The sequence below is a fragment of the Oxyura jamaicensis genome, chromosome 1 (assembly GCF_011077185.1).
Source record: "Oxyura jamaicensis isolate SHBP4307 breed ruddy duck chromosome 1, BPBGC_Ojam_1.0, whole genome shotgun sequence".
Classification (NCBI taxonomy): domain Eukaryota; kingdom Metazoa; phylum Chordata; class Aves; order Anseriformes; family Anatidae; genus Oxyura; species Oxyura jamaicensis.
Genome location: NC_048893.1, coordinates 175,800,788 through 175,815,368, shown reverse-complemented (window position 1 = coordinate 175,815,368; position 14,581 = coordinate 175,800,788). Strand labels below are relative to the sequence as shown.

Genomic DNA, 14,581 nt, shown 5'->3' with positions numbered 1-14,581 from the left:
CTATAGGATGGGGATGGTTTCTCCTGCATTAGTGTCCGTGACCCATTGAAAAAATCTTTAACTTTGAAGTTACCTAGTTAGCTACTAAGAAGGATGACTATTCACTTCCTGAGGACAACACAACCAATGTTGATCTTATTTAATAAGGAAGTCCTCCTCACTTTATGCTCCTGCAAATTTAGACCTGCTCCGTAAATACAGGGTCTTGTAAGTCAGGAGGACTGAATGCTAGGAAGCAGTGCCCTTTTTCCTAGTTTGTTGCCTACACAAACAAGGTTAGCTCTTTTAGAAGGCTCAGCTCTACACAGGGAGGATGAAAGCTTGAAGGCTATAGCAATGGTTTAGCTGGTAAGAGCAAGGTCTGGTTTTGCAGTAACAACCTTTAAACTCACCCCAAACCATACTGGTTTGATGAGAAGAATTCATTTATTTCTATCACTAAACAAGATGGCAGCCTTTCAATCCACTAGATTCAAACTATTACGGTGAGGCAACTTCTAGTTATCTGGACCGATCCCCGTATCCATTGCTGATGTTACAGGTTGTTTTAGACATCTGCTCCTCAACCAGACAGAGGATGTTGAACAAAAATTCCACAGAACCCAGAAGAAACTGATAGATTATGAGTATTTTTCTACTAGCAAAGAAAGTTGAGCAGTACCTGAGCACGCCAACCTCTTTAACATCATCCAAGTGATGGAGAACAGGAAAAGAAGCAAGACCTCCAGGCTACGTATACACATCATGGGAGCAGAAGAGGGGGAGACGAGGTAAGAGGAGGTCTTCCCATTACATCCTACTGCTGAGTGATCTCCTTTCCATATTCCTTCCCTCCCAGAGCATACAAATGTCCTTCAAGTGACTTCCTATACAAACTAAATAAAACCATGGAACAAACCGCAGCCACATCACTCAGTTCACGTACTTCACCAATGGCATACCTTTAGAGGAGCCAATCCCATGACACAGATAAATGGTTTGTTTACAGTTAAAGCCAGACAATTCATCCCAGATAGACTTACTTGAAGGCATAGGAATGTATAAAAGGCAAATTCACAGCCAGAAACTCAATTCTGAGGGTTTTCTTATTGACTAGTCTGACTTAAGCTCTTTGTTGATACAGCTCCACTACAGAAGACAGGCAGGACAATGACTCAATGTTTGTTCTTGACTGCCAGTCAGTTCAAATAAGGTAACTTCTAGTAACCTCATTTCAACTCATCATACATCAGAATCTATTAATCACTAACTCAAAGATTATTTAGCACTCAACAGTTCATATAGGAATTATTTGTTTGCTTTTAAGGATTCTGGGGAAATCAATGCTATAATATTCGGGCAATATAGGTCAGTCGCATTAAATTAATCTAGTTTTCCACAGGAAAAAAAAACTGAAGCTTTACAAAAAGTCTTCCAATATTTCTTATTCTGCAGTTACTATTAATCTTTTTTTTTTTTTTTAGCAAATCATCAGTTCGCCTAAATCTAGTGAAAACAACCTGGAAGATGGGCTTAAAAGGCTCAAACTGAATTACTGGGCAAAGGGATCATTGCCTCTCTGCTTTCCAGATGTTGCTGGAAGGTAAAGGCACCAACAGAAATAACTTCACTTCTCCACCTGAAGATGGTCTCCAGTGCTACAACAGATGAGAGGAGGAGATGGCAACAGGAAGTCTCACTTCTAGTGTGCAGAATTAGAGATGTTTATTATTCTACCAGGACTGGTAACAGTTTTCATGGCCTACAACAGTGGCCTGGAATAGAGACTTCTGATGATGTTGCATAAAAGAGAAGCAGAGATGAGAAGTACACAAATAGAGACAGGTACTTTAATTAAATGGGATGTCACACTAAAGCCTTGTTTTATCAACAGGAACACACAAAAGCAAAGTCTCAGCCACCACATTTTAATATACACAGTTACCTAGATGGTATGAGAAAGACTCTCAGGTATGCTTATGATTACAGGTAGAAAATAACAGGAAAAAAAAGATCAAGAAGCATTCACAATAAGAAACTTAACAGATTTAAGATCGGTAGGAACAAATTTATAGGAAATAAATCTACAAATGAGTTAAAGTACCCACTATCTACATATAAGAAATTCTGTGTAAAGACGAATGCTCTTTTTCAGCAGTAATGGTTTTTATTTTTCTATTGAAAATTGTCTCAATTCGACAACGACTATTAGTTCTTAACAGATTAAATATACTATCGAAAAGTAATAGTCTGTGGAAATCATTGACCTTACAAAAATTGTTCTTCTGATCTGAGAACTTCCCACTGCATTTTTCTTGCGCATAGCTAGACTCGAGGCAACATCAATCTTCCTCCCAAATGAGCAGAAGGCAAGTAAAAAAAAAAAAGTATATGCCACTTAATTGTGCTTTTCAAGTGCAAGAACAAAACATGCACGTGCACTGGATCTGCTGTTAAGATACTGAGCATCACCAGCTAGAGGCCACGGTGATGATTTATGTTTGCTATGGGACTTTGAGCAGTTTTTTTGTGCTTTATTTAAAAATAAAGGATACTACAAAATCTGTGACTCTGCTCATCCAGCTGAGGCAGCAGCAGCAGATTCAGGTTCAGTTTTGCTGCAGTTCTGTAAGAGACAAAGCTCCAGCCACGAAAGACCTGATGAGCTTGTACATTTCCAGCTTTTCCTTAAGGTAAGAAACCTCTGTATGTCACTAACATGAGGAATAGGTGGTTTACCAACCATAAGATTTCCTTTTTCATGAGATACTACAACCAAAAAGATTTAATTTACTCGTGAAATTCTACAGGTTTGGAACATGTGACCCGCTGATCAGCTTTTCTGTCTGTCTAGAGCAACCTTAAGTTCAGCAAGAACTATTTTGTTCCTCCATTGAGGCCGCAGGTCGTCTTTTACATTTTCTCCACTAAGAAAATAGTTCGACTCGAGTGGATTAAGTGCTCTGCAGTACCCACATAGTCACCAGAGTCAGAATGTAAGATGAGCAACCAGAAACAAGAAAAGATGGTGAGAGGGCCAGGTTTCTCAAGCAGTGCCATAAACAGCAAGCAAAATGCAAAGCTTTTACCCAGGCACCACAAACTGCAGCACGGTGGGCAGCTGAAACACACCAGACCCTATTTCTCAAGGTCCTTGCAGACTCCAATTTCTATCAGCTTCCTAAACCACTGATTTTCTTTGCAGACGTTGGGTTCCAGTTTAGTCAACATGCCCATCTGTTCCTCATATTGATTCTTGCCAATACATTAAGCAATAATTAACTTTATTTTTCCTGATAACCTACTTCAGATCCGCAGGTTGCTCTCTGCCCAGACAGTAGCAGAACATAACAAATGCCCCAAACTTTCTCCTAGCAGTATAAGCATGGTTTCCAGGACCTCTCCTAGGCTTTCTCACACCAAAAACCACATACTGCTGAAAGCGTCAGTACTTCCACTAAATCTATTCACTCCATCTAGAGTTTACAGGCACTACTGATTCCTAATACAGATTGCAGGTGAGTTACACACAACTTGAGTACAACGGTCCCCATACAGGAAGCCACTTTGCTAAGTCAACAACTGTCAATGTAGAAGAGTTTTGAAATGAAGAGAGTGAAAACAAGTCTAAAACAAACATTTTCTTTACCTAAGTAACTTGATTTGGTAAACAAGATTAATGACAGAATGAACAAAAGGCTTTGCGTGACATTAATACAAGAGCCTTATTTATATATGCACTAACATGTCTGCAATAAACTCGCACTGGAGTTCACCAGATACAACCAGAATTTAAAGCAAAAACATCTTTCTGGTGATGCATCAGACAACTTTTTTCATACCACACACCAGCAGTGCTGCATCTCTATAACCAGCGTTAGGGATTTGGCCTCAAGTCTCAAGTTACGATTTTATCGTAGAAGAGTGCAGTTCAACTGGTTGTCAGAGGAAAGCTTTAACATTCTCCACTTAGGAAGGAAAGCCCCATCATTTTTGCAGTGTTTTGAACAATTTCTCTCTGCAGGTTTAGCATTTCAAACTACAAGCTGGTCTCATTTTCCAGAAAGACAGGTTACAGGACAGACATGGCTATGCTTTCTCCTCCCACACACCCCCCAGCAGGGTTCAGCTGTTTCAAGGATTCAAGGTCCAGCTGCATAACCTTGAGTGAAACCAATGAGGAAACAGCGAAGCTGAGAGCTGTAAGAAAAGCTACAGCGTGGACCACGCAAGATAAAAAAGGTAGTTACAGACAGAAGTAGGATCGTCAGTAGCTCAGATTCAAAAGGGGAAAAAAAAGTCAACACAGAAAGCTCTAACATCTTAAAGAGAAAAAAAAACAAGCACTAAGTCAGTTTGCTGGTGGACGATGGCATGGGGGAGTTATTTCAGGGAGCAGCACATACCAGCCCTTTTCCTCCCAGCTGATGGCTGCCCATCCAGCCAAAATTCCTTAAGTGTCTTATCGAAGTGCAAGCACACTCAGGCTCACAGGTCATTCCATCTTAGCTATCTTTTGTGTGCTTGCCAAAATAGTAACAGTAATAATAATAAACCTTGTTTGCAGAGTCTCTTTGCACGTGGTTATGTGTACCCTAAGCAACCCAGAAGGGGCAGTTAACAATAGATAATTTTTACTGTAAGCTACTAAGCATTCATTAAGGATGCATCAGGTGTTCAGACCAGGTCAGAGCCCACATGCGGGCCCTGAATCTCTGTCATCAGGCAGAATTTGTGTCTCGGCCACACTGCCTCCTCGCTAGCACTGCTGGTCCCCTCCATATCCTCAGGAGGGCAAAACTGAGATCAACAATAAAAAAAGGCTGATGTGCCAGTGAAAGTGATGTTTCATGCTCCGTAACAGGTTAGGAGTCAGGATCATTAGATGTTAGCTCTATTTCCATGAGGAATACCATGATTTAACCTGCCTCAAGTCCAGCCAGCTACAAGGTGAAGCAGAAGACTTCCAGCAGGCATGTCGCAATTTCTGTCCTGCTATTTCCCTTTTTGCTTGAGAACAGAAAGCAGCTCGATAAGCAGCTTCTTCTGCTCCTGTTCAGAGTTGAAAGGTTAGTACCACTATTAAAACACGCACAGCTGATGCTTGTAGGACAAACACCGGGACAGCTTCTCACACCAAACCCCTTACCACAGGGCAGAAAGGAGCAGGCACTTAAATACAGCCTCCTCCTGAGTGCTCACAACCTAAAGCAGAAAGTCACACTGCAAAGCCTCGCTCCCCATGATAACAGCCTGACTTGAAAAGAGAAGCAGCAATTAGCCAGGCTGTTAATTAGCTTGATTTCAGCCCCAAAGGAAGCCTGCTGCTTCAGCTAGAAGCAGTGACTCCAGCGCCTGCCAGGTCCCAGTGGCACGTTTGTTTGCCAGTTTAATTTCAACACCTTGCTGATATGTCAGAAAGTTTGGGGAAAACACCCAGAACTGCACCACAACATAGCACAGACCTTTTCCTACACAGAGGGTCTCTTAGGGTAGACCTTAACGCACTTGAGCTGCAGGAGGACAAACATTAGTTACACGTCACGATGAAGGCCTTGTCATTGCCTTGGTCTGAACAGGGAAACAAACTCACAGAACTGTTAAGGTTGGAAAAGCCCTCCAAGATCACCTGGTCCAACCATCCCCCTACCACCAGTGTCACCCACTAGACCATGTCCCTAAGCACCACGTCCAACCTTGCCTTGAACACCCCCAGGGACGGTGACTCCACCACCTCCCTGGGCAACCCGTCCCAGTGCCTGACTGCTCTTTCTGAGAAGAAATGGCTCCTCATTTCCAACCTGAACCTCCCCTGGCACAACTTGAGGCCATTCCCTCTAGTCCTATCATTGGTTACCTGTGAGAAGGGGCTGACCCCCAGCTCCCCACACCTTCCCTTCAGGTAGCTGCAGAGAGCAATGAGGTCTCCCCGAGCCTCCTCTTCCCCAGAGGAAACACCCCCAGCTCCCTCAGCTGCTCCTCACAGGACTTCTGCTCCAGGCCCTTCACCAGCTTCGTAGCCCTTCTCTGGGCACATCCTCAGACGCTGACAGAGTTTCCAAAGCTCTGAATCTTATCCAGCCACTTCTAGATAACAATCAGTGAAATGACAATTTCACCTGAAAGTGAAATTTGCAGAATTATACAGAAACCTGTTTTGGTTTTTTCACTTGACAGGACTGACTACTCCCGTTTCGGTTCATACCGAGAAGCCCGACTTCGCTTTTAAGTAAATGCTCCCTGGGGACCTCCATGATGAGAAAATGTATCTGTTAAAGCAAGATACGCACAGCCTTTCCCCCACACCGTTTCTGTTCTGCGTCAACAAACTCACAACTGCACCAAAAGCCGCTTTAAAACCACAGGCAGCGAGGTATCAGCAGTGCTCAGCTCCCGCTGCAGGAAAACAAGCAGCAGCCACAACAAACACACGGATGCTAGACCCCAGACGGGGGGAATAATACCCAAGCTGGGCATTTTAGATCTAAGTCAGGTCAGTATTACGAAGCTTTGGTTGGGATTTGTGTTGTAGTCGTTCTCTGAGTCAGCAGTAACACGGGGGAGAGAGAAATGTTTTAATCTATTCGCACAGCCAATGGCTGATGTTGAATAGGAATACCTGAACGATAAATACATACCGATTACAAGTATGGAAGGGGAAAAGGTAAGAGCTTGACAGCAAACCTCGCATTTTTCTGCGGCCCCTTTCGGCACCTCCTAAAGCGGGGCACAGCAGGCAAAGCACACAGGGAACAGGTGGGGATGGCCCGTCCAAAACCGCCTTCGGGATGCCCGAAATAACTCGCAGTGGGGGCTGACCACGGGTCGGGGATTCCTGCCGCCGCTCAGGGTCGGGGTGGCGGAGCTCCCCACCCCGTGCCTCCCCCGGGGAGCGGCTGCCCGGCCCCACGCACTCACCGGAGCTCCCTCCGCGGCAGACAAGCTCTCGTACGTCTTCCACGCCTTCTCCCTGACGCTGCCCGACACCTTCAGGGCATCGCAGAGCGCCACGAAACCGGCTTCCCCGACGCCGAGCCTGGCGAAAACAAGAGCGCAGAGCCTCACCTCCGCCCGCCGGGCTAACGGGAGCTCAGCGACCGAGCCGGGCCCGTTAACCAGGCGCTTACCGGGGGCTGGCGGGCGGCGGGGCGCTGCCGGAGCCGCCGTCGGGGCTGGAGCGCTGGCTGCGGGCGGCGCCCGGCCTGCGGGGGGGCTTGGGCGGCATGGCCCGGCCGCGCTCCCTGCGCTCCTCTCCCGCCGCCCAAACCGCGGGAAAACTGCGTCACCGCCAGCCGCTCTGACGTCACGTCCGCGCCGGTCGGTGCCCCGCCCCGCCCCGCCGAGCCCGCACCGGGCTCGAAACCGGGGCGCGGAACCCGGAAGGAGAAGCCGCCCGCCGTTGGGCCAATCGCAGCGCGCCGCTGCTCGGCGCTGGCCAATGGGAGGCGGGCTCGGCTTCGCGCCACTGGAGCCCTGTGGTAACGGGCGGGGTGCCTCGCCCCACACCCCCCCCATCCCCTCAGCGGGGCCACCGCCCCTCCCCGTCATATGTACACACATATACACGTATGTACACACATATACACGTATGTACACACATATACACGTATGTACACGTACATACACACACATACACGTACATACAAGGGTGTGGGCATAGGGGACAGGAACTGAAGTCCTCCGTGGCCACCTCTAAACCTGGCGTTCGCCCAGCTCCCCACCACAGCCCCGTTTGCAGCACCGTGCTCTACGCTTCCACCTAATAAAGGGAGTTCCCGACGCTTACATTTCATAAAGGGAGTTTTTAAATAAACTTCACACAAAGTTTATCCAGCCTGCGGGGTTTCTTGGGGTCGTGAGGAACCTCAAGAGGTTCAACAAGGGTTGTGCGCCTAGGCAGGAAGAGCCCCAAGCACCAGTGCAGGCTGGGGGGGACCTGCTGGAGAGATCTGCGGAGAGGGACCTGGGGGTCCCGCTGGGCAGCAGGCTGAGCGTGAGCCAGCAGGGTGCCCTGGTGGCCAAGGAGGCCAGCGGTGTCCTGGGTGCGTTGGGAAGAGTGCTGGCAGCAGGTCAGGGGAGGTGATCCTGCCCTGGTGAGGCCACACCTGGAGTGCTGGGTCCAGTTGTGGGCTCCCCGGTACAAGAGGGACATGGAGCTACTGGAGCGAGTCCAGAGGAGGGCTGCTACGATGAGGGGACTGGAGCACCCATTGTATGAGGACAGGCTGAGAGAGCTGGGTCTGTTTAGTTTGGACAACAGCAGACTGAGGGGAGACCTCATCCTTGTGTCTAAATATCTGAGGGGAGGCTGTCAAGAGGATGGAGCCGGTCTCTTTTCAGTTGTGCCCAGCGACAGGACAAGAGGCAACGGGCACAAACTGAAGCCCAGGAGGTTCCAGCTCAATATGAGAGGACATTTCTTTACTGTGAGGGTGACAGAGCACCGGCACAGGCTGCCCAGAGAGGTTGTGCAGTCTCCTTCTCTGGAGATACTCAAAACCTGCCTGGATGCCATCTGTGCAACGTGCTGTAGGTGATCCTGCTGGGCAGGGGGGTTGGACTGGGTGATCTCCAGAGGTCCCTGCCAACCTTGGCCGTTCTGTGACTGTGGATGTTAAACTGATGATATTCAAGACTTATTTCACTTTTTTACTTTTTACTACTATTTTAGATTAACACACTTCATTTGCTTATGTATTTTTAATTATTATTATTTGTTAATTTTTCATTTAAAAACAGGAGAAAAGGCCACTTTTCTGGCTCATAATTAGAATTAAACCAATTCTAGTAAAGGGAACGCAGAACAAATGGGATTTCTGAGGTAAATCCATGTACATAAGCTCCAGGTGAAATGTTTGAGTTGTATGTAGACCTTCCTTGCTGTAATTCTGGCAAGCCGTAACAGAAACTTTACCCTGCTGCTAAGCATGTTTAAAATACTTCTCGCGTTTTAATATTTAATATTTTACTTCTCGACGATGCCAGATGGCGTGGAAGGCTCAGAGCCTAGGTCTGCGTGTGAACCGCAGCTGAACCACGGACAACCAGGCAGACCCACCAGCTTGGGAAAAGGAGCAAAAACCCTAAAGCACAGAGGAGCCCGTTGCCCTCTCCTCCTCAGTGGCTTTCAGAGCACGGAGGAATTCAAGATGAGAGCAAAGCATCCCGGACAACTCGATGGCAGCCGGTGGAGACCCTCCCAGCTGTCAGCAAGGAGGAAGCACGCCCTCCTGGGCAGCTGCCCTCGCAGCCGCGTTAGCGTGCTTTCAGAGCCAGGCCCCACATCACCCGAACGATAGGCAAAGACTTGGAGCTGCTCTCATCACTCCCTGGGTATTACTGCTTAGGGAACGGCACATCCTATTAAAGACCTGACAGCCGGTGTCGGCGTAAGTACTGATTTTCTGAAATTGTTAGCGCGCCGAGCCTCTTCTCGAGTCAGATTTTTTGCAGCTTTTCATCAAGCAAGGCGCTTACAGCTCCCCTCCAGAAGCAGGTACAACCGAAAAATAGCCTCAGTGCTTCATGTTGCAGCTTACTGAGAACCAGCGGCAGCAGATGAATCGCAGTGCAGTGGCCTTTGATCCATCCCAGAGCCTCAGGTACAGCAACTACACCTAAACTGCGGGAGGGAGATCTGACGCGTATGTAAGAAGAAAGGCGCATGCATATGTAAAGCTGTATGTAAATTGCTGCCTTTTTTTTCCTTGCTAGACATTTGAATTTTAATTCTGTACTTTAAAACTTTTCCTTTTAAATGGAGCCTTTTGGCTTTGGGGATAAAATGGCAAAGGTAAGAATAAAAGTAGCTCTTATTGGAAACAAAATAATGAAACACTGCAAAGTCAAATTAGGTATTAATCACCTTTTCTCATCAAACTTGACAATATATTTGTTCTAAACATTTTGGCACAACAGCTTTTGAAGTGTAGGTCATGCACAAATGGCAGTCTGCGAAACCTTGCCCCGTCTGGCAGTCCTGATTCATTGTTTCCAGCTGCTAAACAATCTTAAGTAATTTCATTATCTTAATTCTTTCGCTTAAAAGTGTTGCTATAGTTTCAGAGCAATTGCCAGTGGAAATATAAATCATTCTGTCATTACAAATGAAGCCAAGCCTTTTTATTTTGATTCTTGCTGATAAGGTAGAAGTTTGCCACGTTTTTAATTGTCATAAAAGTGAAGTATTTGTGATGGGGAAACTTGACTTAAGTCTGCCTCATGGTCTACCAGGTCTAGATGCTTATTTCCGCATCAGCCAAGACCTCTACCACCTAGGTTACAATCCTAATAAAACCACTTCTTCTGCAGATACATGAAAGAAATGTATTTTCTGCAGCCACTGAACTGGAAGCTTCTGGATATTAGTCCAAGTACTACGTATTGACTGAATTTTTGCTGGAATAAAGCTCATGGGCTGTAAAATTCAGAGATTATTAAAATGTCTTTAAAGAACTATAGCGGGCCAAAAACAAGGGCAAGCTAGAGCTGAATGATTTCTTTTGTATTACCTGTTGATAAATGAAATGTCAATTCTTTTCCCCATGAAACCGGGGGCAGTTTTGTGAGAACACAAAACCTGGCCAGGCAGCAGGGGTATAATTTCCCCCAGCCAACCTTTTCTGTGCAGGGACATCCCTTACAGCGTGCAGCAGCCACCAGCCCGTGCCACCAGTGTCACCGGGAGCCCAGCATCCCTCCCAAAGCCCCAGCACAAGTGCTGGCACAGGCAAAGAGCAGGTGTACCTTAAGATACGGGCCTTAAGAAAGGCTTTCATGGAACAGCCCCGAGCAAAAGACAGACTTAAATGACCGTCCCATTTCAGGAGTGCCTCAGGGAGGCAAAGGCCACGCTTTGAAACAGCCCTAGCAGGGCCTTTTCCATTCCCCAGCATGACTTTCACTAGTAAGCTGGCATCAGCTCTTCCTTTGAAGTTTGAAATGGCGCAAAACTGTCTGATTTATACCCATTTTTGGTGATCTGTTTGAAATACCCTCTCACAGTACCAATGATGCTGTGTGTAGGTTAAGCTCTTATCTCAGGATACACTGTCAGGGTTACGGGGAGAAAAATGAGTGTTTTTCAGACTCAGAAGATGCTTGTTTGTACTGTACCTAGACTGGCCCCAATATCATTGTATCCTATATAAAGACTCAGTTCGAAATACGAAGGATAGAAACTGTTTCTAAAAGTGACTATTTCTATGGTGATGTAAAATCCATAGGGCCCACAAACGAACTTCAATCCATTTCTCTCTAAATGGAGAAGTATTTCTTAGCTGTTGGCTTCTCTAACAGTTCAAAGCCTCTCCCTATACACGTTACTAATAATATTTCCACTCCACATTTATACACATCTACGAGTGCAGTACGTAGTGGTGGAGGCTCGGTTGCTGTGATGAGCCCACGGCAGGAAATCTATTACCAACAGAGCGGTTAAGCCACTTGTTGGCGGGGTATTTCGGGCAAAGAGCATGCGCACACTCTTCTCACATTTACACACTCTTCTCACATGCACTGACCATGACAGCTTCAGAGATCAGAAAGGAGATGATTATTGGTGCTGGATGGAGAGATGTCTGCATGGGCATCACACCTAGATGCAAAGCCACAAGCCAAGCCTTGCACGGATACTCTTAAGCTCTCTCCCTTTGACATTAGTTAATAAAAGTTTTGTGCTGGTTAAGCATTTTGACCTGAGATTGACTTTTTTCTTCTTTTTTACTCAGATCTATTTATATAAAATCATTTATAACTATATTAGGCCCCAATGTTTTGCATGTTCTGGGTGAAAACAGCTACCCGAGTCACGTCCATTTTACAGATTTGTGCTGGCATTGACAAAAAGAAAAATCCCCGAGTGGTGCAATTTATCAAAAGAAGCCCTGGTGCAAGTGCAATTACAGCAGAAATCTGTTCCTGATGCAGCTTTCATTGCTTCTGGATGATTTCAGGACGTAAATTTCAGGCGTACCTTTGCGTGCATAGCTACATCACACCACGTTTTGCCACACGGGTACAGTCCTATGTGCCCCCACACAGGTAAAGCACTGCTAACCCCAGGCGTATTCTGTCCTGGGGGTTTGTAGGGCTTCCTGCAATCCCCCTGGGGTACAGTTTGTCTTGATTGGTACTGATATTTAAACAGAAATAAAGGTCAACAAGCAAACAAGCCCCAACCCTATTGTTTGCAGCTACGCAGCCGCATGAATGACCGCATCCCGATCCCTCCCTTCCCGTCCTGCTCAGTCCCAGCTTCTGCTTCCTCTCTGCGTCAGAAAGCGTGCTCCAGCACGGCCAACACCCTGTCCTGCTGCGGATGGTCCCAGCAGCAAGGATGTTTCCTCACCTCTCTTCTTCCCAAGCCCATGAGAAGCAGAATACGCTCCACTAGAAGTAGTACTCAGGTGTTGACTTGAGCCAACAACCTGCAAACCAATGGAAAATGAGTGACAAGAGCCTACCGTCAGCACACGTAGGTGTTTCTCTGAATTAAGTCTACCTGTGACCTCGTCTGTTTGCTAAAAGTGAGCCCAAGATGATTAAATTCTTTATTAAGGCTTGGCAGTTAAACACCCCGGTTAGGTGAAGGCGTTTTGCACTCCAGCAGCGCAGTTAGCGTGACAACAGCTCTACAGACTCTTCAGTTTTTTCCCTCTAACAGCAAAACATCCTCCTACGACTCGAGCAAACAATGCCAGTGAAAGCACAGCTCTGCTGGTATTTCTAACCACAGGCGTCTGCTAACACAGCCACAGGAGGCAGGCATCCTCCCACCCAACTCACGGCAACAAAAGCAGACGCTCGTCTTCCAGAGAACGCGGCTCTCAGGTAGGCACTTCCATAAAGCCCCTGTTGGCTCCCACAGGACTGATTCAGCTGGAAAGCATCTGCAAACAAATGAATCCTGCCCTTGCTTTGTCTCTGCAAGCGCAGCACGTCTGTGCTCCCTGCTGCAGGTAACCCCACAGCTTCTCCTGCCGCCAGGTAACCAACCTCTGGCGTTTTCCATCATTCACACCTTTGGTGCTTTCTTCGTGCCAAAACCTGCCTCTTGGATCTTCCTGCTGCAAGACTTCAAGCAGAGGATGAGGAAGGACCGGGAGCTTTTACCACGCTGTGCAAGCCCAGATAACGCACATCAGCTGGGGACCAAAACCTTGCATGTGCCAAGACCTGCTGAACACCACGGGCTGAGGCACAAGGAGAGCAACACAGCCCCCTGCACAAAATAACCACGGTGGCGGACGAGTGGCACTGCTCTGATTCTGCTCCTTTGGTGACAAGCTGAGTCCCAGCACTAGGATTCACTAGGTTGCACTGTTGGCAAAGATTTTTGTCCAAAAAGGTCATTTTTACCCTATCACTTTCCCAGAATCCATCTGGCTTGAAATGTAGTTTCCTTCAGTATAGTACAGCTAGGTTTATTTACCATCCCCTTTTTCAATTAAAAAAGAGAGAGAGAAGAAAGCCCAGGCAGTTCAAAGAGTTACTTTTTCCCACTTTTTCCAAGAGGGCAGAATTTCCATCAGGAGCTTTTTCTGGTCTCAGGGTGTTTTAGGTCTTCTTCTCATACAAACTGCCCGGCATTTAATAAGATGTGAGCACCTGCTGGGAGCTTTCCTTCATTCAGCACAAGTTTCTCTCTTATTCTCCAACGCTTATTTTCACACTGCTGATAGAATAAATTTCCCTCCACTGGACAACAGACTCAAAAGCTATTAAGAACACAGGCATGTTCACGGAAACCTTCAGTCGATAAGAACCAATCTATTTCTGCCCACCACCTCCACTCCTTCCTGGCTTGTGTCTCCATCAAAGGATGTTCCCCAGAACGCAAAGTTTCTTACTGAGTTTTATTTGGAAAACAAGGCAGAGATAGTAAGAGGCTTGCTAAAAGATATATAAATAAAATCAGTTCCCTGTTTAATTTATCGGAAAAATTGGGTGTTGGACCCGATGATCTCTTGAGGTCCCTTCCAACCCCTACAATTCTGTGAGAATAGGAACGGCATGCCCATGAAAAGGTAGGAAACGTGCTTTAAAGTTCTTCAGTACAAATCTCAAAGCCTGAACCATTTCCTGCCATACATTTGACCTTTATGCAAGCACACGATTTCAACATCCTGACTGTCTGTAGCTGAAGTTTTCCCAGTGGGTTTTCCAGCTTGCTTAGACCTATACCAACGTGTAGCTACATAAATGTAATTCATACCTAAACATCTAACCTATACCTACACGAGGTTTTAGTTGACGTTGTTTATGACTGACATCCACCACCACGAATTAACCAAGCCCGCCTTTCAGAAAGTAACAATTACATTTTTCATTTTTCATACAATGCACCGATACTAAACTGCAAACGAAGCCAAGTGCAGAAGAAGGAAAAATGTGTTATTTAAGAAACTTCCTTTAAAACAGAATATTTTATCTCAATCCAGACATTCACAATAGCAGGAAGTGGGATGATAGCATGTTTACAATTACATAATAGCTCCTAAACCACTAAAGCATCCTCCCACTGTATTAATAAAAGATGAAAAATAAGATCAGTCCAAAGCCTCTTGACTGAATCCACTTAATACAAAAGATTTGGACACCT

At 46.3% G+C, this 14,581-nt stretch overlaps 1 protein-coding gene across 1 annotated transcript in view; it reads right to left on the bottom strand.

The window, feature by feature from the left end:
- Nucleotides 1–7,361, bottom strand: part of RB1 (RB transcriptional corepressor 1) — an 81,739-nt gene extending 74,378 nt beyond the window's left edge. Inside the window, exons 1-2 of the mRNA XM_035323048.1 lie at nucleotides 7,107–7,361; nucleotides 6,898–7,015 (exon numbers count right to left, since the gene is read on the bottom strand). Of these exons, the coding sequence (XP_035178939.1) occupies nucleotides 6,898–7,015; nucleotides 7,107–7,204 (216 nt within the window). The 5' untranslated portion in view covers nucleotides 7,205–7,361. The remainder of the gene's footprint in view (nucleotides 1–6,897; nucleotides 7,016–7,106) is intronic.
- Nucleotides 7,362–14,581: the final 7,220 nt, after the last annotated feature.